Source organism: Anopheles maculipalpis, chromosome X (genome assembly GCF_943734695.1).
Source record: "Anopheles maculipalpis chromosome X, idAnoMacuDA_375_x, whole genome shotgun sequence".
In the NCBI taxonomy this organism is placed as follows: domain Eukaryota; kingdom Metazoa; phylum Arthropoda; class Insecta; order Diptera; family Culicidae; genus Anopheles; species Anopheles maculipalpis.
Window position 1 is genome coordinate 705,039 of NC_064870.1, and position 24,638 is coordinate 729,676.

Consider the following 24,638-nt stretch of genomic DNA (forward strand, 5'->3'; position numbering starts at 1 on the left):
GATTGTGTGCGTCTTCTTCACGGTCAGTTATCTGTGACTTCTTGCTCACAGACAACCCCAAGCACGGTAAGGGTGGGCTTGGGGCGATATTAAACCCAACACCCATCACCGTCCTAGAAAAAAAAAATGTGCACTGTCTGCGGCCGGTCTAAACTTGTGGCGTGTTTACGGTCGATGCAATTTTTGTTAGTTGCATTATTTCATTCACAAAACCGTAATAAAAAAGACCCACTTCCGCTACACGTAGTGGACGGTTTAACAATACACACATACGCGCACACAGCGTATAACGCGGGCGCCAGTACCCATACACACACACAAACACAAACACACAAACATCACAAAAAACGCACACAAACACATCGATGGAGATTCTATGCGAAGGGTTTTTTTTATTGTCATTTTCTCTTTTTCTTTTGGGCCCTTTTGCTCGAATGCGCGCTCTTCCTCTCCCTCGTATACTTGCGTATGCTCTCTATTTTTCAAAAAAAAAAAATTACGATTGTGTCACTGCGAGACTTTTTCACAACAGCACACGGCTAAATAGATAAGTGCGTGCACACGTACGCACATACGCCACTATTTCAAGTGCTTCGGAACACTGTTTCACTGTGTGGTTGCGCGCAGATATTTTATTCACCATCTAGCAAAAGTGCAGCACGCCACACCATAAAAAAAACCCACCGCCGTGCGTACGGACCCGGGATCAGGGGCAACCACGTTCACAACACTGGTTCCGTTAGCTGCTGGCACTGGGCTCTACCCCCTATGCATACCGACCGACCGAATATAATGGCCAAAAAGGACGATGAGATCGAAACAGACACATGCACACGAGCGCATCAACATACCTGCCGAGCCAAAGTACGTCAGCGAGCGAAGACATACTGGATGGCCGTGCTTTTGCACAAGTGAGTCAATGCCTTTGCACTGTGGGCTCGCGCACCACCGAGGCGAGATGAAGAGATTTTTTCTTCTTAAATTTAAAGGTCCCGGGGGTCGGGCGGGAATATTTCCAAACGCTTGAAATCGATGTAAAATCGTCCCAAAAAAAAAAAATCTCAAAATTGCAATTTCGGCCCTTTACTACGTTGCCTCGCATTGGTGGCTTGTGTATGGGTCTCGGTTCTCGAAGAAGCGATTTTAAAGTGAGAAAAATTCAAAAAAAAAAAATAACCTAAACGAAACGACCTGAAATATTGATTTTGAAATCAACGTGCCATGTGGTGCTCTGCTGTGGTGCCCACCTGTTTCGATAGTGGCGCTATCTATTCAGTAAACATAGTAAACAATCTTCAGGACGTAAACCACTAGTGGGCTGCAGTACCACTGACAAAACCAGCTGAAAGAGCCCTTCAAACCAAAAGAAAAAAGCACAAAAGAAAGCATTTAACAGCTTCCGTATAAAATCTCTCAAAAATCTGCTTTTGAGCAGTGGTTGCAGTGGCGTAGTGTTGTGCGTACTGAGTAAGATTGAGCGAGTGATTTAAATCTTCCTGATTGTACGTTCCTAACGCACTGCAGGGCGTGTTTCGGGCGTGTGTTACAGCACGCTTGTTCCTTTACAACTTGAGGGCCCCGGACCACAATTCTTTGCTTTCCTATTTCGCAGCTCCCAACTAGTTCGTACCAATGAGAGGGGCGAATGTAGGTCACAGAGGCTCAAAGTCTCTATTAATAAACGAGTTTTAACATTTTTGTTTTGGAGTTTGAAGGGCATCTCAAATACTCCTGCACACTCTGAAGTTTTGAGTTAGGGACCGCCTTCTGCCTCGTTAGAACGACTCCCATAAAAACTTGTTAAACGAATCAAATCCCAGTAGGGAGTGAGTAAGAGTGAATTGATTCATTGAAAAGAGTTGCTATTCTCATCACTAGTTTGGAGCGCTCTTTAGTGAGGGTTTTCTTTGCTTTTAATTGCAGAATAGTTCGATGTTGCACGTGTTATAATAAGTTTGTGAGTTTTCAAATTTTTAATTCTACAACAAACTTCATCAGAAGATAGGGCCTTCTCGAGTCTTTTACGTTAACTGCTCACATGTGTTTTATACAAAAAAAAGCCCTAGAGATGAGTTTTTCGAGTCTTCGAGTCGAAAAATAGATCGACGACAATTCGTATTCGTTGAACCTGACATTGACATCTGCCAGTTGTGTTTGGCAGTGGGCGCCGTAGGTTCATCCTATTGAAAGAAATAACAAAACAATCGGTTCAAACAATTCAAACAAAAAAGAAAAAAAGTAATAAACAGCTAAAGATAGCATTTACCTATTGATTGGACGTGCTGGGAAGGAATAGATAGAAATGAACGAGAACAGTTCCGTTGTAAATGGATGACAGATAGCTGGTGATACTATCACAATTCTTATCACTACTGTTGGAAGGTTCACTCTTCACAAGACACTGCTGCTTGGCGCATCGAACGATTGAATGCAAACGAAGTACAGACTCATAGCGGTAGAGAGCGCAGTATTATACAAATAAAGTGGAGTGTTTCGCACCGGAACTACCCATCCAAGATAAGCATGCCCGAGTATACAGCCCAGAAATGGATTTACGCGAAACCGTTCGCCAAAGAGCCAACGCTGGAAAACTTCCAACTGGTGGAAGAACCGGTACCACAGCTACAGGATGGAGGTAAGGAAGTGTTGTTTCCCTGGGCCATCGGATGCACATCAATAATGGCAATCAAATAAAGTATTAAATAATTTTAACCCATTCTTTAAAATGTTTCAGAATTCATGATCCGAGCGATGTACTTGAGCGTAGATCCGTACATGCGCATCTACACACTAAACTCTCCGACCGGAAGCACCATGATCGGTGGTCAGGTCGGTGAGGTGATCGAGAGCAGGAATGCTCAGTTTCCGGTCGGATCGTATGCATTCGCACAGGTCGGTTGGCGTACCATTTCCGTGTGCAATCCGGCCGAGTTCGAAACGCGCAAACCGTACGTGCTGCCAGATTTCGGCACGCTTCCCATTTCGCTCGGTATGGGTGCGCTGGGGACGGTCGGTAATACCGCCTACTTTGGCTTTCTGGAGATTTGTAAACCGAAACCAGGCGAAACGGTGGTTGTAAGCGGTGCGGCTGGAGCCGTCGGAAGTATGGTGGGTCAGATCGCCAAGATTAAGGGCTGCCGGGCGATCGGTATTGCCGGATCGCGCGAAAAGTGTCAATGGTTGGAGGAGATCGGTTTCGACGGTACGATAAACTACAAGGAGGAGAACATTGCAGCATCGCTCAAGCAGCTAGCCCCGGACGGTGTTGATTGCTACTTCGATAATGTTGGTGGCCAAACGTCCGAAGCGGTAAAGGGACAGATGAAACCTTTCGGACGGATTTCCGTATGCGGAACGATTTCGATGTACAATGACCGGCCGGTGCAGGTGGTCGATCCGCAGCTGGACTTCGTATGGAAGCAGTTGATGCAGGAAGGGTTCAGTGTGCACCGTTGGACGGACCGTTGGTTTGAAGGTGTGGAACAGAACATGCAGTGGATAAAGGATGGGAAGATTAAGGTGCGAGAAACGGTCACCGAGGGCTTCCAGAATATGCCTCAAGCGTTTATCGACATGATGAAGGGTGGAAACATTGGGAAAGCGGTGGTTAAAGTTTGAATTGCAAATGATGACGACATCGCTTTGGAAGGGATGGCGGTTTCCAACAAAAAAAAATAAATTGTATTAATAAAGATAACAGAGCCGACAGTGCCATGAAAATCGCCATTCGGCGATTCCGTTTGAAATTTTTCATGCAGAAGTTCAACTTACATTTATCAAATAAGGGAAGGTTGTAGAGAAGTAAAAAAAAATGCTAATTAGGTAACATCTTAATCGCTAAAGATAAGAGTTACGGTTGAGCATTTGAGGTTGATACTCGTTATCATTTTGCGTTCACGCGTGGTTCCTCTCCCCTGACAGATACGTACAAATTGTCACTCTGAGGCTAGTATTTGTGTTGTTTATCAGCAGACTCAGTCGCAGTTTCTCGAAAGAATCACATCGTAATGAGTAAGGCTAGACATTATCCCATTCGTAAGAAAGGAGCTTCAACATTTCTCCTTTCCGTCCAGAATTGCTTTGGCAGCAGTTTGCCCGTCGCTTCTACTCCAGCGAATCAGCAGTGGCCAGAAAATGGATTTACGCGAAAACGTTCAAAGGTGAGCCGTCGCACGCGAACTTCCGGCTTGAAACGGAACCATTGCCAACCGCTTTGCGGCAAGGTGAATTTCTCGCGCAAGCCGAATACCTTTCGGTGGATCCGTACATGCGCCCGTACATGCTCGCCTACCCGGAGGGTTCGCTAATGATCGGCGGACAGATAGCGCGGGTGACGCAAAGCGCGAACGAACAGTTCCCCGTGGGTGCAAACATTTTTGGCCAGTTTGGATGGCGCACGCATACGGTGTGTGATCCGGACGCGCTGGAGAAAGATAAACCGTACGTGCTGCCAGACTTTGGACCGTTGCCCCGAAGCCTCGGTCTGGGCATACTCGGTATGCCGGGCAATACGGCTTACTTTGGGCTGCGCGAACTGTGCCAACCGAGGGCGGGCGAAACTATTGTGGTGAGTGGTGCGGCAGGCGCCGTTGGCAGTGTGGTAGGCCAGATTGGGAAAAATCTCGGCTGCCGTGTGATCGGCATTGCCGGTTCGGATGCTAAATGTCAATGGTTGGAGAAGGATCTCGGCTTCGACGGTACGATCAACTACAAGCGGAACAATGTGTACGCCGAGCTGAAAACCGTCGCACCGAAGGGTGTCGACTGTTACTTTGATAATGTCGGCGGCGACATAACGGAGACGGTGCTGAAGCAGATGAACGTGTACGGTCGGATTGCGGTGTGTGGCGCTATTTCCAACTACAACAGTGCGGTCGGTAAGGTGGCCGATCCGCAGCGTCAGTTCGTGTTCAAACAGTTGCGCATGGAAGGGTTCCTCGTGTGGCGCTGGAACGACCGCTGGATGGAAGGGATCGAGGCGAATTTGCAATCGATAAGGGAGGGACGCCTTGCGTACGAGGAAACCATCACCGAGGGGTTCGACAAGATGCCAGATGCTTTTATTGATATGTTGCGCGGTGGCAATACCGGTAAGGCAGTAGTAAAGGTTTAAGTTGGTACACGAAAAAAGAGCGTTTCGTTTGATTGCATGCAAATGTTAAACATAAATTAAGGATAACACACCGCCCGATGTAAACATAATATAGACATAGCATTCTGGCAGAAGAATTTTGTAATAGTGGCTACGGCGGGCCTGAAAATGTACTTACGATCGACGATCCGCACGACTTGGTTTCGAAAAATTTCCACTCAAAGACTTGTTAGGGAACCATCCTCCGTATGGTATCGTTGAAAGTGGTTCTTCAGCAAACATTTATACTGAAACCGTTTATCACATCGCGCACAAGGATACGGTTTGTCGTTTGTGTGTATGCGCATATGCACGCGAAGCGTATAGGCAATCGTAAACGTTTTATTGCATACACCACACACGTGCTTCCTGTCGTTACTGTGCGTTTTCATGTGCTTCCATATTGCACGCCTGAAACGGAAAGCCAATTGTTGTAGGCAATGGTAAAGGTTTGCAAACATATTTTTCCAACCATACTCACTTGTTACGCATCAGCTTACCACAAACCGTACAAGGGAGCTTCGGTTCCTCATGGTACGTTAGGTGAGTTTTGTAGATACCCTGCGTTTTACACTTCTTGCCACAAATACTACACGCGGCATAGAAGTAATCGGTGTGCCACAACTTTTTGTGTCGATTTAGAAGCACCAGCCCGGTAAACGTGCTGCTACAACCTTCCTGATCGCAAGCATAAGGACGAATATCTGTCCAATGCAAAGTGTGAAGAAAAATAAATCAAATGTATTACAACAAAACAGAAATCAATTAAACTTACTGTCATGTTCGTTGAGATGCGTTTTTAGCTTCCAACTGTCGTACTGCTTGCCACAGATATGGCAGGCGACTTTCGTGCGTTTGGAGGACTTTTTTACGATAGCCAACTTGGGTTCGGTTTCGTCGGAGCCTGCCCGCGTCTTTGCCAATTTGTTCCGCAACCCGGCAAAGGCGTCCTGCTTGTGCTTCAGTTTGTCTACCAAACATTGTCCCAACTCTACTATACTGTCAAACTTCAGCGTTTCGCCAGAACTCGGAGCCTGTTGCGATAGTTCCTGTGCGATAGAGATAGTTTTTTGAAAACCATCGATCGCATCCAGCAGCAGACAGCACTCGTTACACGACCGGAGTCTATTAGGCTTTGATTGGTCGATGTTGAGCATTCTGGCAATGGTTTGCTGCTGATGTGTTAATCCAACAATTGCGTCACCTACAGTGCAACAGAGACTGCAACGATTGGGTTGTTCGCCCGGTTTCGAACTATTCTGAAGCGGATTTGTGTGCTCGAGTGGACTATCCTGGTGGGAAGGTGTTTGCTCCTCGAGAAACTTCGTAATCTCGATCAGAATCTCCGGATCCGGTTCGCACGGCTGCAAACGGTCATACGGTACGGCGGGTTTTGTGTGCTGCACAAAGTTCGATTTCTCCTGTCCACCTTTTCTTTCCAGCCGCTGTTGTACGTCTTCGCCGAACAGTTCCGTGCCAATTGCGAGGGATCCATCCAGATAATGGTCACTGTTTGTGACAATGCTGGCATACAGATAGTCTACCTGCTGCTTGTGCCGTACTATAAAAGTTTCACACTCCCTCAAAAGCAACTGGTTACGATCGGAGGCCCAATCATCCAGCTCCAGTATGACGAAGTCTTCCATCAACAGGCGATTGGTTTTGAAGCATGCGTTGCGAAATTCCGTTGTCAGAAATAACAGCGAAGCGCAGTTCTTGCATATTTTGGTCAGATTGTCTTGCTTGGTTACCTGCAGATGATATTGTTGGGTTTAATCGTGCAAAACACCATACAAGCGCGACTGCACCATATTATATCGATCGTACTCACGCGTATCGAGGTGCATTCAAATATTTGATGAGCGATGCTGTACTCCTTATCGGTAAAGATGTACTCGAGAAAGTTGTCGTCACATACCCGCATGCAGAGTCTGCATTGGTTGGGATCGTTGATTGCATTTCTGTTGTTCAGATGGTCCATGATGTCCTAACAATTGTTGTAGGACCCGCAAATACCCGAGCGTACAGACAACATCCGTACCGTTCTGCTACCCGTGTTCGTCCAGCATCTGTTTGCGCGCATGCCCTTGCCGAACTGGTAACTGTCGCACTGATTGCCGCGTAACGGAAGCGGCAATCTGTGCGGAGCGGGCAGGCTCCGACGAAACCGAACCCAAGTTGGCTATCGTAAAAAAAGTCCTCCAAACGCACGAAAGTCGCCTGCCATATCTGGTACATAATGGTACCTTGGTACAGGTGCTGCCGATAATGCTCGCAAACCTTTTAACCCGCACAATACGATTAAATTGAGAAGACTTCATTTGAATCGTATTTTAATAGCAAACACTCAACTCTGAACAACACAACGCGCCAATTTCAACAGCCGACTGTCAACAAATTGGCACAAACTTTCCGGTGCGATTTTCCACAACCGTCAGTTGAATCTGTTTATACTGTCACGTTCGCTTCTTGCTTTCGTGTTGAGCAATACTTTCGCTGCGAAAAGAGCGATAATAGAGGTAAGAAATTATTGTTTAAATAATTTTTAATGCATTTTTACCTTCATTTTGTTTCAAACCCTCTTGCACGCTCTACCACTATCGGTTGCACTTGTAAAAAAGTCCATCAACTGACAATAACACAATTCACAACATTCCACTTGACAGTTACATTCGCTGGTGTAACATCAACATCGAAGCAGTCTATGAAATGCCAGTACTCGTCGCTCGCTGTAAAATGCAACCTTCCCACACGGTCCTTTCTGTTTGTCGAGTGTGTGCGCTGCTGTAATCGAGGTCCGTAAACGTTTGGGCATACCTGTTTGCGGCTTGTAACTAACGGTGCTAGTGCTCCGACGTCCGGAGGATACACAACGAAAACAAGGTGATTTAGATAACGTTTCCTTTCGGCAATTAGTGCGGGCGGATATACAGCAGAGTATAACGCACAGAGACACGCATCCAGACGGTGGTGTTCCGCGAAAATTTGAGTAACAATGTCGCAGTCGGTAAACGTCGAAGAGCTGGAGAAGGATTGGTCCGAGCTGTCGGACGAATTTCGCAGCCTGGAGGTAAGCCGGAATTGGGATATTTTCCAGCCCTATTCATCTAAAACGGTGTTTGTTTTTCTTCATTTTGTGTGTCGACATTGACATATTTGCAGGCTGCGAATCAATCGTACCAGGAGCTGCACGAACGGCTGGAAGAGATGCAGGAAAAATGCACCAAACAAATTCAGCACCAGCGCTACCGGATGCGGCAGATATCGAAAAATCTTAAAACGTAAGCTTCCTCTCCCTCACATACACATATTACTGATTGCGGCTAGGCTAGGTTAGCTTCGTTTTGGGAGCAATTTTCCACTAGCAGTCGCATGCTATGGCCACATCTTGGCAGGTCCAACCAGACTCTAATAAGTATGCACAAAACAACAGGTGGGCGATAAGATAAACTTTGGACTCTAACCGACTATCGCGTATCGATTACAACAACAACAAAAAAGAGTAAGGAATTGTGCTTATCATTCCTCAAAATTCGGACTTAACGTTCGAACCGGCATCAGAAGGGGACGAGATGCACTGTATATGATATCGTAAAGATTTTCCGTATCAATAATGGGTTATTATACACAAAGCACCCTTAGCCGAAACGGGCAAACCTTTTTTTAAGCCTTGCCATCGGTTAAGCGCCATTTCCAATCACTAATTACTGCACCCTGCGTTACAAGATATGACTGTTTTTTTTGTGCGTTTTGCTGCCCTTGTATCCATGCAAGGACAATCCTTATACGGAACCTGTTTTGGGTTGTGCGTAATTATTAGCTAATTAACGAGAATAACATACAAAAAAAATGGCTGAAGGAGTACTAGACATGAGATGTCGAGGCGTGAGACTACTTTTGGTGTATGGACATGAAGAGAAAAAAACCATTAATTCGTCTTTTTATTCCCTTCTGGCTCACAAACGCAGGTTCATGACCAAGCAGAGACTAACGCATACGAACAAGGAAAAATTGACGCAGCTCGAGAAAAGCATCATGAAGCGGAAAGCACAGATACACGAGATCGAACAAGGATTGCCGCAACAGAACAGCCGATATCTGAAAATTATTCTAGGCGACGTGAATGTTTCGATACTGAACCGCAACGATAAGATACGGTACAAGGATGAGTATGAGAAGTTCAAACTTATCCTGAACGTGATTGGTTTGCTGCTGTCGTTTCTCAACATCGTGTACAACTATCGGTGAGTAACGATCACTTCATGTTGTTGTTGTAGAACGAATTAACGTATTCTTTTTAAACCTTTCCCTCCGTTGGTTAGCGCTTTGGAGTTAGTGTTCCTATTTCTGTTGGTCTGGTATTACTGTACACTTACTATACGAGAGTCAATTCTAAAGGTAATCACGAGACACTATCCGTTTTTGGGTTAACAACTGGGTCAACTTTAACTAATCCGCTCGTCATTCTTTTAAAGGTAAATGGTTCGCGCATCAAGGGCTGGTGGCGTCTGCACCATTTCATCTCCACCGTTTGTGCCGGTGTGCTGCTAGTGTGGCCCCAAGGTGAACCTTGGCAACTCTTCCGCACCCAGTTCATGTACTTCAACGTGTACATCAGCCTGGTCCAGTACATGCAGTTCCGCTACCAGAAGGGTGTACTGTATCGTCTGAAGGCGCTCGGCGAGCGACACAACATGGACATCACCATCGAGGGCTTCCACTCGTGGATGTGGCGCGGGCTTAAATTTCTCTTCCCATTCCTGTTTGTGGGGTATCTGTTCCAGTTCTATAATGCCTATACGCTTTACCAGCTAACGGCGCATCCGGACGCGACCTGGCAGGTATGGTTTTGGATGCGTGACAGCCCATATCGATAGGATGTCTAACGAAATGTGTGTGTATTTCTTTTTTTTTAAACCCCTTCCCAGATACCTGTGTTGAGCATTCTGTTCCAGATTCTGTTCGTTGGCAACACCTTCACTACGCTGATGGTTATACTGCAAAAGCAAACCGAACGCACCGAGAACCGATACCGACTGATGAGCCTGATTGCATCTAAACGACAAAAACCCGTACGGGTAGGTGTTTGCTTACGATGTTCCTTGCATACGTTACGATCTAATGGTCCGATATCTATTTTTTCTAGCAGCCAACGAACAATGATGGAGAGGAACAAGGCAAAGGAGATGCAGATTCAGCTAAATCGAAGTAAAACCATAATTTTGTTATTAATTATAATTCAATAATGAGCGAGGACAGGTGAGAGTGTAAGAGAGAGGGATAGAGAGATAGAGAGATAGAGAGAGATAGAGAGATTGAGAGAGAGAGAGAAAGAGAGAGAGAGAGAGAGAGAGAGAGAGAGAGAGAGAGAGAGTGAGAGGGGCAACCTATTATGGACGTTTCATTTATGTTTATTTATCAAAAGGGAATATGAATAAATCGCGACAGCGTGCTTGTAAATCCTGAATTTCGTCCTCAAAATTAACCCGCCTTTTATAGAATATAAGCAAATAATATGTTAAGTATAATGTGGCGTGATCGTAGTTGGGATGGTCAAGTCTACACTACGGGGGAACGATCCGGATGAGATTTGAACAGAACCGGCCCGGCTATGTAAAGACCGGCGCCGTAGTCGCACCACCTTTGGCACAAGGTATCCCAGGACACTATAGATTGGTCCGAACTATGGAGCCGACGACAACACGACCGAAATCACGGCAGCATGTTTTTCACCCAATCTTTCCAAAACCATGGTAAAACCTTTATCTTAATTGGTTGGCATTGGTTAACAGGAAGACCATACTTTCTTCGCGCTCTTCATGATAGAGCCCGACTGTTGTCAAAGTAATCTAAAGCTCGCTGCAGGTTCAATCATTCATATTCCTCTTCAAATCGGTGTTGGCGGCGACGGATTCAAAATAGAAAGAGTCGATTCAAACCACAGCAGCGGCGGTCATGCGCACACGTCTTAACATCCCGCCCGTCTGACGTTTGACAATCGGACGTTGACACAAACGTCAAGCCGTGCCTGGAGCTCTTGTAGGCCGAGATCAGCTGAAAGCCGCGGGTGCATTACAGGCTCATTACTCGTCCGGTGCGTGCGTGTTTACATGAGTGTTTTGTTTGGTTCGTGTTGCGTTTCGTGTCCCGTTCAATGTTTCAGCACATACGAAGTCGGCGCAGCTTGCGACCGTTGGGACTGCTGTCGGAATTATCCCAGCACGGATTGATGGGCCGATTCGAACGAGTGGCGCTCAGCAGCGGGAACGTGTTACCGTTCGACAAAATACCGGGCCCTCGAAGATTTCCGCTGCTCGGCATGCTCAACGATATTATGCACCTGGGGAAACCAGCTGAGTAAGCAGAATCGGATTTGTAAAATGTGCTGCAATTTTCAAGCGATTGTAATCTACTCTTGATGGATGGTTTATTGATTTTTTGCAAGCTTAGAGCTTTAGACAATTTAAAAATATACTTCAAAACCTTGGCGTAACTTGTAACCGTTATCGGCCGTTGAGTCGTTATCATGAAACCGTTAATTTGTTTTCTTCTGACTTTTTAGGTTACATCTGCGCATTTCGCAGTATCACGAGCTGTACGGTGACCTGGTGCGGATGCAGCTTGGCACCCATAATGTAGTATTCGTACGCGAACCGTCCCTAATGCGTAGAACATTCCAGCTCGAGGGTACATACCCGCGCCATCCGTTGCCGGACTCGTGGACTTACTTCAACAAGAAGTACAACTACCAACGTGGGTTGTTTTTCATGTTAGTTAGATGCGTCGCCTAATAGCGTTGCTAATTGAGCTCGTTACTTCAATGTTTCGTGTTTTCTCTTCTGTCACGCTCGTAGGGACGGCAAGGAATGGTTGCAGTCGAGGCAAATTCTTAACAAACCCATGCTGAAAGATTTTACCTGGATGGAGGAACCGATCCGTGGTACATGCGCTGCAATAATCGCACAAATCGGGCAGAACTGTGACGATAGGTTCGTCTTCAAAGGGATTGAAGAATTCCTTTACCAATGTTCGGTTGAAGGTATGCGTTGGAAGCAAGATTATGGTTAAGTGTTGAAATGTTGCAAATTCTAACCTGTACCCTCATATGCGATAGTGGTTTTAAGCGTAATGCTTGGGACGTCCTTCCGCGAATGTCAACAGTCGGCCGAGTTTCGGAAGCTGGTACAGAAATTCTCATCCGTGGTGTACGACATCTTCCGATGCAGCTCCGAGCTGATGAACATTCCGCCGGCCATCGCCGACCGGCTCAACGTACAGCCCTGGCAACAGTTTGAAAAGGTGGTTCCCGAAACGATACGTTTGGGTAAGTGTCGTTCGTTCACTTATCTCCAGACTTCTCAAACAACCTCGCCTGTCTTGTCTCCTCTTCAGCAACTGCTATCATAGAATTTGGGATTGCCAACTCTAAGTCTCAGGACGGTTTGCTAGAGCTGATGATACAAAAGCTTGACAAGCCGTTGATGATGCGCATCTTTGTGGACTTCATTATCGCTGCTGGTGATACGGTGCGCAAATGCATACTCTCTTCTCCGTACCGATTCTAACCAAGGTGCTGCGGGTTTGCGGGTTTTCTTTTCCAGACTTCCTTCGCTACCGTCTGGGCACTGTATTTGCTAGCAAAAAATCCAACCCTTCAGGACTCGGTTCGGGAGAATGTGCTCGAATCGAACACGCTGGAGTGTACGGCGGTAAAAGGTGTCGTGCGGGAAACGTTACGCCTTTATCCGGTCGCACCATTTATAGGGCGGTTCATAGAAAATGAAAGCATCTTCGGAGAGCACCAACTACCAAATGATGTGAGTTAGCTTTCGCCTGCTTTATATAATCTAACCGGGGATAAGTAATGCACGTCATCATCTTATACCGCCCAATAGACGCTGGTCCTACTATCCCTGTACAGTGCCGGAAGAGACGAACGATTCTTTGCCCAACCGGAGCAGTTCAATCCGTACCGATGGCAACGACTCACTGCAGGCAATGACGTGACCACACCTAGCAACAGATCTGGCAATACACCGTCCGCTTCATTGCCGTTTGCAATAGGTGCCCGGTCATGCATCGGGCAAAAAATTGCACAGCTACAAATGCATTATCTAATCTCTATGGTACGTAACGATACAAATGCAAAGCTGAGCTGTAGCACAAATTTAATGCAATCTTTTCTTTACGGTAGATCCTAACGAACTTTGAAGTTGGGCTGGCAGAAAAGGAGCAGGAAGTGTCAGTCAAACCGATTCTCAAGATGATTACGGTGCCAAATATGCCTGTAAAGTTGTGTTTTAAAACTATTCCAAATAGTTCTAGCTAAGATATGCAAAGCCAAGATTGAAGCGGGCGACGTGTAATCGGGCAACAAGCAATTATGAAGTGCGTTGGAGATACCGCTTCACCTAGATCACAACACCGTAACGGATATACCTCACAGAATCCCACGCTTTATGGTCTGCATTTTGACATTGTTCATTTTTATTATTAATTGTGTAATATACCTTTTAAAGTCTTCCAATTTATAACAAAATATTCAGCTGCTTGCCTCAATACCGGCTAAAAGCTCAGGCTATGTCTTAAAATCACTCCCAATTGCCCGGGTACGCGCTTCAGACGCCAGCTTTATCGCAAAGTAAATAAGATGTCACAAAGCGCAAGGTACAAGACAGAATGGTTCACTGTGGCGCAGCTTGATCTTGATAAACTACTGTTTTGCTACTGTTGTACCGTACCCAGGCTCCACGTTTTGGTGAACATTTTTCATCTCACGCTTAAAGTCCTTTGAAAAGAAAAATGGCTCAATTAATATGCAATACGTTCGCAAGATCGCAAGTATCGCCGCCCTTACCTTGACCAGTGCAAAGTATTTCTTCCGATTCGCCTCAAGCTCGTTCAGCGTTTGCTGCAGGCATCTTTCGGCCTGTTCGTGCTTGCGCGTACGGTCCGCTATGTGCTTCGCCATCAGCAACCGTTCCTCCGTCCGGTGCTGACGTTCGAGGGCGAGCGAGTTCGCGAGACTGATAATCTGGGCGTCATACTCCTGGCACATGGTGACAAACTTACCGTACTCGAGCGTAATGGCGATGGTTTTGGACTCTTGCGTGGCGATTTCCTGCTGCAGTAGACAGTTCACCTCGCTGAGATCTTTGTTCAGTGCCAGCAGCTCCAGTTCGCGCGCCTTCAGCTCTTCCAAATCTTTCCGCTGCTCGTCAAGTGTGCTGGTTAGCTGGTCGAGCTCCGTACGCTGATCGTTAACGATGCGTTCCATCCTGAAAAGCAATCCTATCGACGGTTAGGTCCTGTCTTGGTGCCGGGGTAATGTAGAACTATATATCACACCGTGTAGATTCCTGTGCCAGTGCTTTCGCGGCATTAACTTTAGATTGTAGCTCCTCTATCACAGATTCCTGCAGATCCATTTTCTTCTGTACGTGCTCCATCTGCTGTCTCAGTTGTTCTCGATCAGCTTCAGCTTCCTTTAGCTGTCAAGTGGGAACACCATAGCTTTTAGTAAACCTTGTCAGACAACCTATAACACACACACACGCTAAACATGCTCACCGCCTGTAAGCAAAGGTTATATTTCTTGTCCTGTCGCTCGTTCACCTCCTGAAGCTCTGCGTTCGTCCGTTGGAGGGCCATAATTCTGGCAGCCTGTTCGTCGCTCGCATGCTTCAGCATAATTTCCCGTGCCTGCAGCTCCATCACCTTACGCTCCATCACCGCCACCTGTTCACTCGCCTGATGCGTTTCTTCCGCGATGACATGCTGCAATAACTGTTGACGCAAATTTAACACTTCCGCCTCAAGTCTCTTGGAATAAAACAACGGTACAACGGTAAAAAAAACCCTTAACTGTAGTTACATCAAACCAAAAGAAATCCTTTACGAAGAATGCTACAGGTTTGCAAAAAACCCACTGCTTTGCAACAATACCGTCCGATCCTCAGTCTCGCGGCGTAAACGGCAGCTGCTGTACTTGTAGCGCATCTCGATCTGGGACGAGTAATGGCGACTACCTTCCAGTTCTTGGCCGACCCGTTCAATATCCCGGAGCTTTACCCGGTTGATGCGCGCATATTGCGAGTAAAAAAAAGTTAAACGTCAAAATTGAAGCGGCAAAAAGGTAACACTTGAAACGCACAAGCAGAATCGCCTGTCGGAAGGACCTGTAGCATACTAGACAGGAACGCATGGAAGGTGTTCGGTACGAGCAGCGAAACACATCGTAGCATCTACTAGCAGGTTGTTTGTCACTACAGTCTTGGTAATGTTTAAGCTACCCCACAAGCTGGACAGTCGTGAGTCATTACCTTCGATTCGATGTTTTTCTGGAGCTTCGCCTTGTCCGCCTTCAGTCCGGCTATCTGCTTCTGTAGGCCGCTCGCTTCCTGATCGTGCCGTTTGATTTTGGACTCTTTCTCCTCGACGAGCGCCTTCAGATCCAGGACCTTCTTCTCTACGAACGCGTACTTGATGACCAGATTCTCGTTGTCCCTCACATATCCGTCGAGTCTTTTCTGGAGCTATTTACGTACCAACACACACGCATCAGTCAAAACACGGCTTTCACAGGGTCAGCTCGGCGAATGTAACCTTACCGCTTCGTTACTCTGCTCAAGTGCTACCAACTGGGCCCGGCATTCAGTCAGTTGCTGCTGCGAACAATCACACCTGGCCACCGATTCCTGGCCTAGGGACTCGTCGGTGGTGACATCGTCGGCCATTCTTGTTGTTTTCGGCGTGCGTCCACCATATGAGAGTCGAACGCGCGCGATAACTGTGTGATGTGTGATGCTATTGATTTTGTACGGACAGGTCCCGCTGGAGCTGATACTGCGCATGTACGTAATTTGCTATAAAAAATGCTTGGTGTTTTTTTTTTCACGTGCTTCATGTAAACTTTGGAATACACGAAACTGGGAATAGACATGGTTTTAACACAAAATTTGAATAGTTGGTTCGATTGAAGAAATTTTAAATTTACACAAGTACGACAAAATTGCAAATTCGAAACAAAATGGCGAAACAGTTTGCGAGGTCACGTGCTAGCATTTGTATCGATAAAATCCAATCGGACATTCAAGTTCACTTTGAAAATGTGAACAATACACACAATTTTAAGCGCACGCAGTAGGAACAAATAGTCCGCCATTGACACAATTTTCTTTTCGAAGAAACCCTCGTCTGGTATCATAAACAGAAGTACAAGGTTTTCTTGAGTAAAATAGCGAAATAATGATGACCATTTGAGTCGTGCAGCAGAACTATCTGGAGCACCGGATGCTATAAAAATAGAATATGTTTGAAAACATATTTGAATCTACCGTACGGGTAACGGGTATAACCGTAAGAAAGCGTGACGTATATCCTTCAAACCAAACAATCCTTTTAAATTGAAATTGTTTCCTTAGCGCCTGTATTAAGAGCGGAAATTGCAAATGAATTGTTGAGATCTTATGGATAAGATGAGACTGATGTGACACAAAATAAACACACAGGCCTGTGTGCTTGGTTTGAAGAGACTGTAACTCCATCATCGAGCGGAAATGAATCAAGTCGGTACAATTCCATCACCATAAACCTTATTAAGCGAAGCTAGACGTTTAAGAATATCTCGAAAGTAGGTTCAACCGAGCGGTTGTCGGCCATATCATGGCTTCGTTTGAGGCACTGTTTGAAGCGCGCCTAGTTTTAATGTGGGTCATGCAGTTTTTTTTATAGCCGAAAGCATAAAACTGGCAGATTGCGATGCATTTGAATGATGCAGTTTGAATTGGCAATAAAACAAATAGCATTGATAGTGGTTTACTATTAGTACCGGCAGCGGAAACCTATTTAATTCCGCACTCCGCTTGCTGATAAAGCTGACTGTAGTGAATCGGGGTTTATAAAATTGCTCTACACGCTGTCAAGTAGTAGTTTAATCAAAAATTACCTCTTAGTAGATAGTAAGCTATGGATGGGGCGGTACGCGTTTTCATTCCTATAGGATACAATATTTCTTTTTCGGTGTTTGGTTTGAATTGCGAGGACTTCAAGGACGCTTCCAACTTTTCCGACTGCGAGATTTGCAAAATGGTGGGCCTGGCACGATTAGCAGTGGAGAAAACTGCTAATGCCTAATCTAATTAACCACGAGCGAGTACAGGCGAATGCAGTGCACGTACGTGCAGTGAAAGACACGCGCGATTACTGCCCACGCATTAAAGCTTCCACTCCAAATGTCATGTAAATGTGTGTAGCAAGAGGATCCACCTTTAAAAGTAATTGATGTTGAGGCTGTCCATTGGAGCTCGGGAGTCTCGTTGGGTATCCCCCTTTCACAGTGTACCGTGCGCGATAGTCGCTGCAAGGACGTTCTCCAGGTTTTAGTTTGAATAGCCGGAACGACTGTTTTCGTCGACACCCGGAACAAACGGACATTTGCTTACAATATTTACGTTTTCCTTCAAATACGTTGTCTGATATGCAGGTCGAGCTAATCGTGCCGCAACTTTAGCTTTGTAGTGGTCGATCCCTGCTTGTTTTGGGCGCCCAGACTCCAACCAAAACCCACCCCGTATCTCGCAGCAGCGCTCTAGTTTGAAATGATTTTTCCCTTTAATTCTGAAGTTCCCTTTTCATTAGAAAGCAGATTGAATTATTTCGCACACATAACAAATAATTCAATTTTTCAGGAATTTATGATTACTTCACATCTTTTATTTCTTCCTCTTCCCCTTCTCCTCTTGCTGGTCGCCGTCTTCTTTTCATTATTATTAAATTATGTGCTGGTGTGTAACTACGGGACCGTCGTACATAGGGTGAGCCGGTGAGTATATTATGTTACAAGGGCTGCTCTTTACGGGATGATCAACAGTGTGCGGTGAGGGCGCTGTTGAAATCGAAGTCGCTTAGTAGCAACATAGCGGACGCGCGCGCACACGTCTCTCTTTGCTCACTGCTTTATACAAACGCGATGCGCTACTTGTGCAGCTGTGTGCAGAGCTGTGTTGGTATGTGTGCTACCAAATCTATGCGATGCGATGGCCTCGGTCGGCCCCCTTATATACACCTTATTCGTTCGACTTGGCCATATTCGTGTGTGTGTGTGGGTTATGTTGTAGGGCACACAATGCTATGTTTATGTGTATGGGTTGATTTAGCTATCGCCGAGTGAACGAGCGAGATAGCACAATGAAGGCACGGGAAGGGAGCGCACACTGCACAGGCCCTTTGATGCGAAAGTGGAGCGAGCGAGCGAAAGATAAAACATATCAGTGGTGTAACTAGCGTGACTGGGAAGGAAAAACCACGCACACACAGTGCTCCTGATGCGTGGTGGATGAGACGTTCAAAAGAGGTGGAAGGCGGGGAGGTGAAGGAGAGGGGCAGAGCTGACATAAATTCTTGAAAACAAAGATACATAAAACAGGAAAACAGAGCATTAAAAATAACATAAATCTCAAGAGTGTCCTGGAGTTGAAGGAGACGGACGGGGCGAAGGGGGCGGAGAGGGGATGGTGGGGACATTGCAAATGGGGTGGCAGCGAAGGGCTCACGAAGGGAGCGCAGCCGGGACGGGAAGCTGTCGTTGAAATGATTTGATACGTTGAATTTCACAAGAATTGATAGGAAACGAGTTTATCATTCACATTTACGGAGTGAATGTTTTTTATCGTGCCGTTTTTTTCTCTTTTCTTTTACCAATGTATTGTTTGAAGTAAAGCATAAATATTAAAGCCGAACAGTTCGTCCCTGTTATGGACGTCGCTGTGCATGGCATGTTTTTGTGTATTTTTCGAAAGCATGATTCTGTTTTGCCTGCTGCTGTTAAGTAAATCGTTTCAGCATAATTGTACCTTTGTTATGCATTTCGAGTGAAGTGTGCATTAAAACACAACCGAATTATGTAAAAACTTTTTAAACAAAGCAACAGCCAAGCTTTGTATCACTTTTTATGCAATACCAAACCGGTTACATTAGAAACGGCACGGTGGCATTGGTGGTACCGGCGGCTCTTGATAACGCGAAAGGACTGGGTTCGAATCTCAACCGGAATAGGGGTTTTTCCTGCCCTGTTTTACATGTAAATTAAAGTCAAAGCTATTGCGAGTAAATTGTTGGATGATTGATATATGCTTTAAAACTTATCGAGGCAATGCACGCTGCCAAGCGTACCCTTATTAAATTCAATAATACTTTAATGTTTTATTACTATTTTCTAATTTATTTTTGAGTATGACGGCTCCCACGCCGTATTGTCTTCATTTTAATGTTACTCATTGCGTAAATTTCTACGAAATTGCAATCATTTTGCCTTATTAGCGGTTACTTTTGGGCCAAAAATGTGTTTATCATGCTGCTATTCAAAAGTATTTCGTGCTAAATCAAGCAAGCTTTTCGTAATTCGTTAAATCTAACTGCATATTTCAGTTAGTTTTCAAATTATCTGTGCTAAAAAAAAGCATGCATACACACATAAATAATTGAAATTTTAATATTCAACATCTCACCGCCCGTTTTTTTTTTATTACGTTAGATTACTTTTCGTTATTTTAGATGAATGCGCACACGCACATTGAGAAGAATTGTTCGCGCGCGCTCTAATAGCCGGTGTGTGTTCATCGTGTTCATCGTGGCGGTTAGGCAAACATACACCTCCCCTCCCTTCCACTATACCAGCCCGCCCTTACACTTCCTTCGTGCACCGTTTCCTTACAGCCAAGGGAAAGCCTTCGCCATCACCATCGGTCGGTGTACATGTGTAGAAATAATCCGTTCATTACGTATTGTGTTATCTTTTCCCGTTTTTCAAGTTGATTATTTGATATTTCACTTTCGGTTTGAGTTAGTTCCCTTCAAGTTGTTAGCTCAAGAGCTTTACCCCTTCTCTCTCTCTCTCTCTCTCTCTCTCTCTCTTTCTCTCTCTCTCTCTTGCTCACACACTCTCTCTCGTCTCTCGCCCTTGGTTGCCCTTCTTACGCATACACTGGTTCGTCGAAGCATCGAAGGTTCACTCGAAGCGAACGGGAGGGGTTTTTAAGGGCTGACGGAAGGAGGCCGAGTAACGCGAATGATAAGGAAGGGAGAGTCCACCACCCTGAGGTGCAAGCGAGATGGAGCAATTGTTTGTGTTGCGCGTTTCGTACATGAATTAATTTATTTCGTTACTAAGTGAGAAGGCTTTCGCTCACACACGCGTACGTATTGTGTCTGTTTGTGGATGTAGGGGGGCGGACTGGGAGGACGCATGTTTCAAGCATGTATGCCTGTGTATGGCAGCATGTTCGAACAAGCAGTACGCATGTATATGCTTCATTCCTGCCACCCCTTACTCCCACCCCCTATCCCCCTCCTCCTTCCCTCTTCATTGCCTCGTCAATATGTCAATGTTTTCCCATTCCTTCTTTCATGCGCTTCCCGAATACATCTCACTGTCAAACGTGCGAGTAAGACAGCATAATACGAGCATTTAATCCACTTTCTAAACAGCTTGTGCATGCTGCGACGATACACACACACAGACACACACACATATAAACACACATAAAGTTTGATTACACGTGGGAGGAGTTCAATTTGTTTCATTAAACTTTTAATAAGAAATATGAACGAAATGATAGAGGCCCTGTGATAGCTTAAGCGGGAGATAAGCATCGCTCTATTCGGTTGAGACCAACTTGCTAGTCTTAGTGGAGGCTTACTGTTGAGGCATAGTACCGAGCTGCATGTCAGATGTACCTCGCATAGTAGGTTGAAGAAGAAAAGTGACACGAAGGGAAGGGAGTTGGAATAAAAACAACACAAAACATTATCAAAGAAACGGTTGGCTTGGAGAGGGAGTGGGGTCGGATTAGGGGAAGGGAGTTAGTCGTGTAACAGTTAACGAATATGGGTTTTTATGTTTGCTAATGGGTAAAAAAAAAACACTTGAAATGCGAAGTAATACGGCAATGTGCATTTAAAAAGCTGTACAGTACAATCAGGAAACGCTAGCACTGGTGTCGGTGGAATGTTGGGTGAACTGGTGTCGCTTGTGCCTGTGTGTGAACGTATCTTGCAATCAAATCCCCCCTCACACTCGCGATGGCAGCAAGCTGCTTCTTCCCCACACAGACGCATCATGCTCTCACATATAAATACATACAAATGGTTGTGTAGAGTGTACGTACACGGAGGGTATCATAGATGAAAATAGACAGATGTGTATGCTACATAATGTGACAGGGCTCGTACGATCGAAAGGGCGAGAGGGATGGTGGGCGAATCGGTAGAAAAGAGGATACTCGAAAGGGAGCGAGGGTAAGGGGGTAGCTTGAAAGGTTTAGTTTATGGCAGGGTATGCTAATGCTTTGCTAAAATGTGAGAAATATTGGAAAATTATAGAAGAAATAATTAATACAATATATTTTTTGAAGTGCAGTAACCCTTCAACATACAACATAAAAAGTGTGTTCCCCTAGAGGAGATTTTTTAAATATTTTTTTTTTTGTTGGTTTGTTGGTATTTAATATAAATGTCAAATTCGTTTATGGCACAGCAGTTTTTCACCCCTGCATTGAATGGTACGTTTCTCGTTTCCTGAAACAACCACTAACCTAAGGCATCGTTCACATAAACATTCCATCGTAATTGAGGGAAGCATCAACAACAACAGCAACAAAAACAAACAAACAAGAATACAAAAGAGACACAAAATCATCAAAACAGAATAATTCAATTTCAGGTTTTGCTGGTGCTGCAATATAATAAAAAAAGGGCAGCCAGCTTCGTACGATATTGTGTTGGGTTAGCGAGAATAAGCAAGCGTTCGCTTTCTGCACAGTACGCTTGTTAGTTTTTAAAGTTTCTTAAGCTGCCTGCTGCATGGAGAATGCCTGCCTAAAGCGATCTGCTCGATGGCAGACGTGCTGTTGTCTTGTGCATGGCAAAAAAAAACACCGCTAATTGATCGTGTATAATTTCCGGATTATTGTCTTTCTTGCAACTTCAGTGTGCCAGCAGATAGGATTCAAATAAATTACGAATGGTTTCATCATTACATCTTCCAGCACTGCCTTAGCAAAACACTCGCGTGGAATTAAGGTTAAAAAACAAACGGCCCGGCAAGGGGGCAATAAGGCGCAAGAAAATAGCTGCCAGCAAACAATGCAAGCCAGCAAACCCGAACAATAACACAACAAGCGGCTTCATTATGAATATGAAATATAGCGGGAGCAAATTTCGTGTCATGTTATAGCTGATTTTCTAGGTTATGTTACGATTTTTTTTTCTCTACATTTTCTTCACATTGTTGTGCTGTCTCTTGGCCTCGTATGGGCAACCTTTCTAGCAAAAAGACCTCTGTCCCTCCTGCTTCCGCACACAGTAGTCACTCTTTCTCACCGGCTATGTTTGCTCGTGTATACATTAAATGCAAGCATGTATGAGTCTGTGTAGCTCGTGCAATACCAAGAAAGCTATGCTACCAACCCATTGAAAAATGGCAACGCGTTAATGTTTCTTATGTACTGGCATCTAAATACCACCACTCTTCGAATCTCGATCAGTTCCGAAAACACGTACACACACACACGAATAGCATGCGCTTGCCTGTGTGGGTTTATTTTTCTTCGTGTGCATGCATTTCGGTACTGTGCGGTTTGATAATTGTACTGTTGTTTGCATAATCACGTGTGCTTTCTATTTTACCCTTAAACTAAGGGGGTTGAAAGTGAAGCATTACGCGCCAGCTCACGCACACACTCGCACACATACAAGACGGAAAGTATGCTGCTGCTAATGGTGTGTAGGTGCATGTGTACTTCGCATCTGTGTGTATACACACGCAGAGCAGTAAACGATTATATAGCGGCTCTATCCATTCCAACCCTGTTCCTGCTGTTGAAATCTCACAGAAATCCTTCAAAAAATCTTATGTTGAAACAAAACCTTTAACGATCGTGTGTTTGTGCGAGCTTCGTCGAATACCGGTTTGATCGATTTGAGATTCAATCAATATGTTTTTCTTCTTTCCCTTTCTTGCCTTCCTTTCTAATGTTGTTGACTCCTTGTTGTATCACCTCCCCCACCCCCCAACCACCCCCTCCCATCACCCTTATGTTGAGCTTGTTAGCTGTATCTCACAGAATGTGTAAATTTGTCTTGATGCTGTCCTACATAAAATATTTATTTTATTCAACATTTGCATAAAATACACGATTAGCATTACTTGGGAGCGTAAGTGAAGATTATTGAAAGCAGTCTTTCCTTTTTATGTTACAAAAAAAAAACAAACACACACACATATTTTCTTGTGACTATTTTTGTCCAACTAAAAGATTGGTGAGCGCAACACTTTTCCTGCTGGCGCCAAGCGCATAAGAACGGTAAGCGGCGTCGTTGTACACACATCCATCCAAACGGACCACCGTCAAGTGTATGTGAAAGAGCCCTTGTTCCCGTCAGCAGGTTTGGTGTGTGTGTGTTGGTTGAGAAAAGACGAAGCAGCACCGACGATAACAAATCAAAGGGTGTATGAGCCCTGCCGTAAAGGGCCATGAGCGAGCGAGACCGCGCGAAGCGGTTCCGGGTGTGTGTGTAAGCGAGTGTGTGTGTGTGTGTGTATAAGAAAGAGAAGGGAAGGCCATTCGAGTGTAGTGAGAGCGAAAGAGAAACCGATCACTTCACGACGTTGGCACACTGTGCAGGCGAAGGTGCGAAGGGCTCGGTATGCTTCTCGTGCTCGTGAAGGAACCCGACCAGCGGAGACGATATGCTTAGTGTGCTAGCGCGCTGCTTCCCCAAACACTACCGCATGTTCGTGGCGCTGTGTGCGTGTACCGCGCTTGCCCTCGTTGCCTTCGTGCGCACACACACTGAAGCTGTTAGGCCCAGATGCGTTCGCCCAGGTTCGACTTTGACTCGGGGCGTATGAAGAAATCGAAACTTTTTGCTTCCTTCCTTCATTCGGTCAGCATCCATAGGAGCAATCGGCTGTCTACTAGAAAACTGGTGCGTGTGTACTACTAAGAAGTGTGATATAGCGTGCGCAAACGAGCGAAACCCCATTTGGTCGCTATTCCGCGATATACCGAAGACGGGGTGCGGCGATCGTTCGTTTGTGTTTTTGGTTTTCTTTTTTTATTTTCTTTTTTGTTGGTTATGTGTGTTTAAGATATAAACATTAGATTTAAGGTTTCCTTTGGAAGAAACCCAGCAGAATGCGCCAAAAACAGATGCGAAGCAAGTGATTGCTTGCGATGGACAATACCATCAAACTACTGGGCCCTATCGGAGGTTGTAAATGTTACAGAATTGTATTGCAGACGCGTGTAAGCACGCTCAGCAACACTGCTTAGATATCATGCGAATCGAGAGTGCCAAGAGCGAACAATCCATTAAAAAATCGTTGAAAAAGTGTGCGAAACTCGTAATAGAAGATCCGGCCAAAAGCATTAGCATTAGATGTTTGTTTTTGACACAGCATAACATGACATAACGGATGCGATTTTAGTAGAGGTCAGAAGCCCAA

The 24,638-nt window shown here is 45.3% G+C and overlaps 8 protein-coding genes across 13 annotated transcripts in view; 6 read left to right on the plus strand and 2 right to left on the minus strand.

Annotated features, from left to right (window-relative positions):
- LOC126556714 (protein GPR107) overlaps positions 1-24,638 on the plus strand; it is a 381,205-nt gene that overhangs the window by 344,316 nt on the left and 12,251 nt on the right. The window lies entirely within an intron of this gene.
- LOC126568561 (TOX high mobility group box family member 3-like) overlaps positions 1-24,638 on the plus strand; it is a 329,113-nt gene that overhangs the window by 104,711 nt on the left and 199,764 nt on the right. The gene's annotated exons all lie outside the window — the stretch shown is intronic.
- LOC126559157 (prostaglandin reductase 1-like) lies at positions 2,524-3,618 on the plus strand. The gene is made up of 2 exons (XM_050215276.1): positions 2,524-2,635; positions 2,735-3,618. Exons 1-2 carry the CDS (start codon positions 2,524-2,526, stop codon positions 3,616-3,618), a joined length of 996 nt encoding a protein of 331 aa, XP_050071233.1.
- LOC126567699 (prostaglandin reductase 1-like) lies at positions 4,008-5,113 on the plus strand. The gene is made up of 2 exons (XM_050223964.1): positions 4,008-4,011; positions 4,074-5,113. The coding sequence occupies exons 1-2, from the start codon at positions 4,008-4,010 to the stop codon at positions 5,111-5,113; spliced, it is 1,044 nt and encodes a 347-aa protein (XP_050079921.1).
- LOC126567766 (zinc finger protein 57-like) lies at positions 5,311-7,122 on the minus strand. The gene is made up of 4 exons (XM_050224091.1): positions 6,963-7,122; positions 5,907-6,882; positions 5,613-5,835; positions 5,311-5,542 (listed from the first exon to the last, which is right to left on the minus strand). Exons 1-4 carry the CDS (start codon positions 7,110-7,112, stop codon positions 5,311-5,313), a joined length of 1,581 nt encoding a protein of 526 aa, XP_050080048.1. The 5' UTR covers positions 7,113-7,122.
- Positions 8,098-10,356, plus strand: LOC126558544 (transmembrane protein 120 homolog). Of its 4 annotated transcripts, none has more exons than XM_050214581.1 (7): positions 8,098-8,201; positions 8,294-8,412; positions 9,100-9,375; positions 9,454-9,529; positions 9,607-9,972; positions 10,060-10,209; positions 10,281-10,356. In XM_050214581.1, the coding sequence occupies exons 1-7, from the start codon at positions 8,127-8,129 to the stop codon at positions 10,341-10,343; spliced, it is 1,125 nt and encodes a 374-aa protein (XP_050070538.1). In that variant the 5' UTR covers positions 8,098-8,126; the 3' UTR covers positions 10,344-10,356. The 4 variants fall into 4 exon arrangements, with proteins under 4 accessions (XP_050070538.1, XP_050070529.1, XP_050070547.1 ...); XM_050214572.1 differs by having other exon boundaries at positions 10,278-10,355; XM_050214590.1 differs by having other exon boundaries at positions 10,060-10,203; positions 10,278-10,355.
- On the plus strand, positions 11,286-13,460 carry LOC126562204 (cytochrome P450 315a1, mitochondrial). The gene is given in 7 exon segments (XM_050218651.1): positions 11,286-11,488; positions 11,694-11,900; positions 11,986-12,170; positions 12,246-12,455; positions 12,524-12,657; positions 12,733-13,257; positions 13,326-13,460. Coding segments are annotated over 7 exon segments (1,599 nt in total).
- LOC126567852 (tropomyosin) lies at positions 13,845-15,867 on the minus strand. Its single transcript, XM_050224215.1, has 7 exons — positions 15,742-15,867; positions 15,454-15,666; positions 15,077-15,196; positions 14,702-14,953; positions 14,480-14,622; positions 13,989-14,409; positions 13,845-13,919 (listed from the first exon to the last, which is right to left on the minus strand). The coding sequence occupies exons 1-7, from the start codon at positions 15,865-15,867 to the stop codon at positions 13,845-13,847; spliced, it is 1,350 nt and encodes a 449-aa protein (XP_050080172.1).

Bases quoted from the DNA above. Each gene is read 5' to 3' on its own strand.
- LOC126559157 (XM_050215276.1), top strand. From the start codon at position 2,524: ATGCCCGAGTATACAGCCCAGAAATGGATTTACGCGAAACCGTTCGCC. The intron at 2,636-2,734 runs GTAAGGAAGTGT...AAAATGTTTCAG, and splicing joins ACCACAGCTACAGGATGGAG to AATTCATGATCCGAGCGATG.
- LOC126567766 (XM_050224091.1), bottom strand. From the start codon at position 7,112: ATGGACCATCTGAACAACAGAAATGCAATCAACGATCCCAACCAATGC. The intron at 5,836-5,906 runs GTAAGTTTAATT...TGCATTGGACAG, and splicing joins GCATCTCAACGAACATGACA to ATATTCGTCCTTATGCTTGC. The intron at 5,543-5,612 runs GTGAGTATGGTT...TTTCCGTTTCAG, and splicing joins GGTAAGCTGATGCGTAACAA to GCGTGCAATATGGAAGCACA.
- LOC126558544 (XM_050214572.1), top strand. From the start codon at position 8,127: ATGTCGCAGTCGGTAAACGTCGAAGAGCTGGAGAAGGATTGGTCCGAG. The intron at 9,376-9,453 runs GTGAGTAACGAT...TCCGTTGGTTAG, and splicing joins AACATCGTGTACAACTATCG to CGCTTTGGAGTTAGTGTTCC. The intron at 10,210-10,277 runs GTAGGTGTTTGC...TATTTTTTCTAG, and splicing joins AACGACAAAAACCCGTACGG to CAGCCAACGAACAATGATGG.
- LOC126567852 (XM_050224215.1), bottom strand. From the start codon at position 15,867: ATGGCCGACGATGTCACCACCGACGAGTCCCTAGGCCAGGAATCGGTG. The intron at 15,197-15,453 runs GTAATGACTCAC...AACCGGGTAAAG, and splicing joins AGAAAAACATCGAATCGAAG to CTCCGGGATATTGAACGGGT. The intron at 14,410-14,479 runs GTGTGATATATA...ATTGCTTTTCAG, and splicing joins CTGGCACAGGAATCTACACG to GATGGAACGCATCGTTAACG.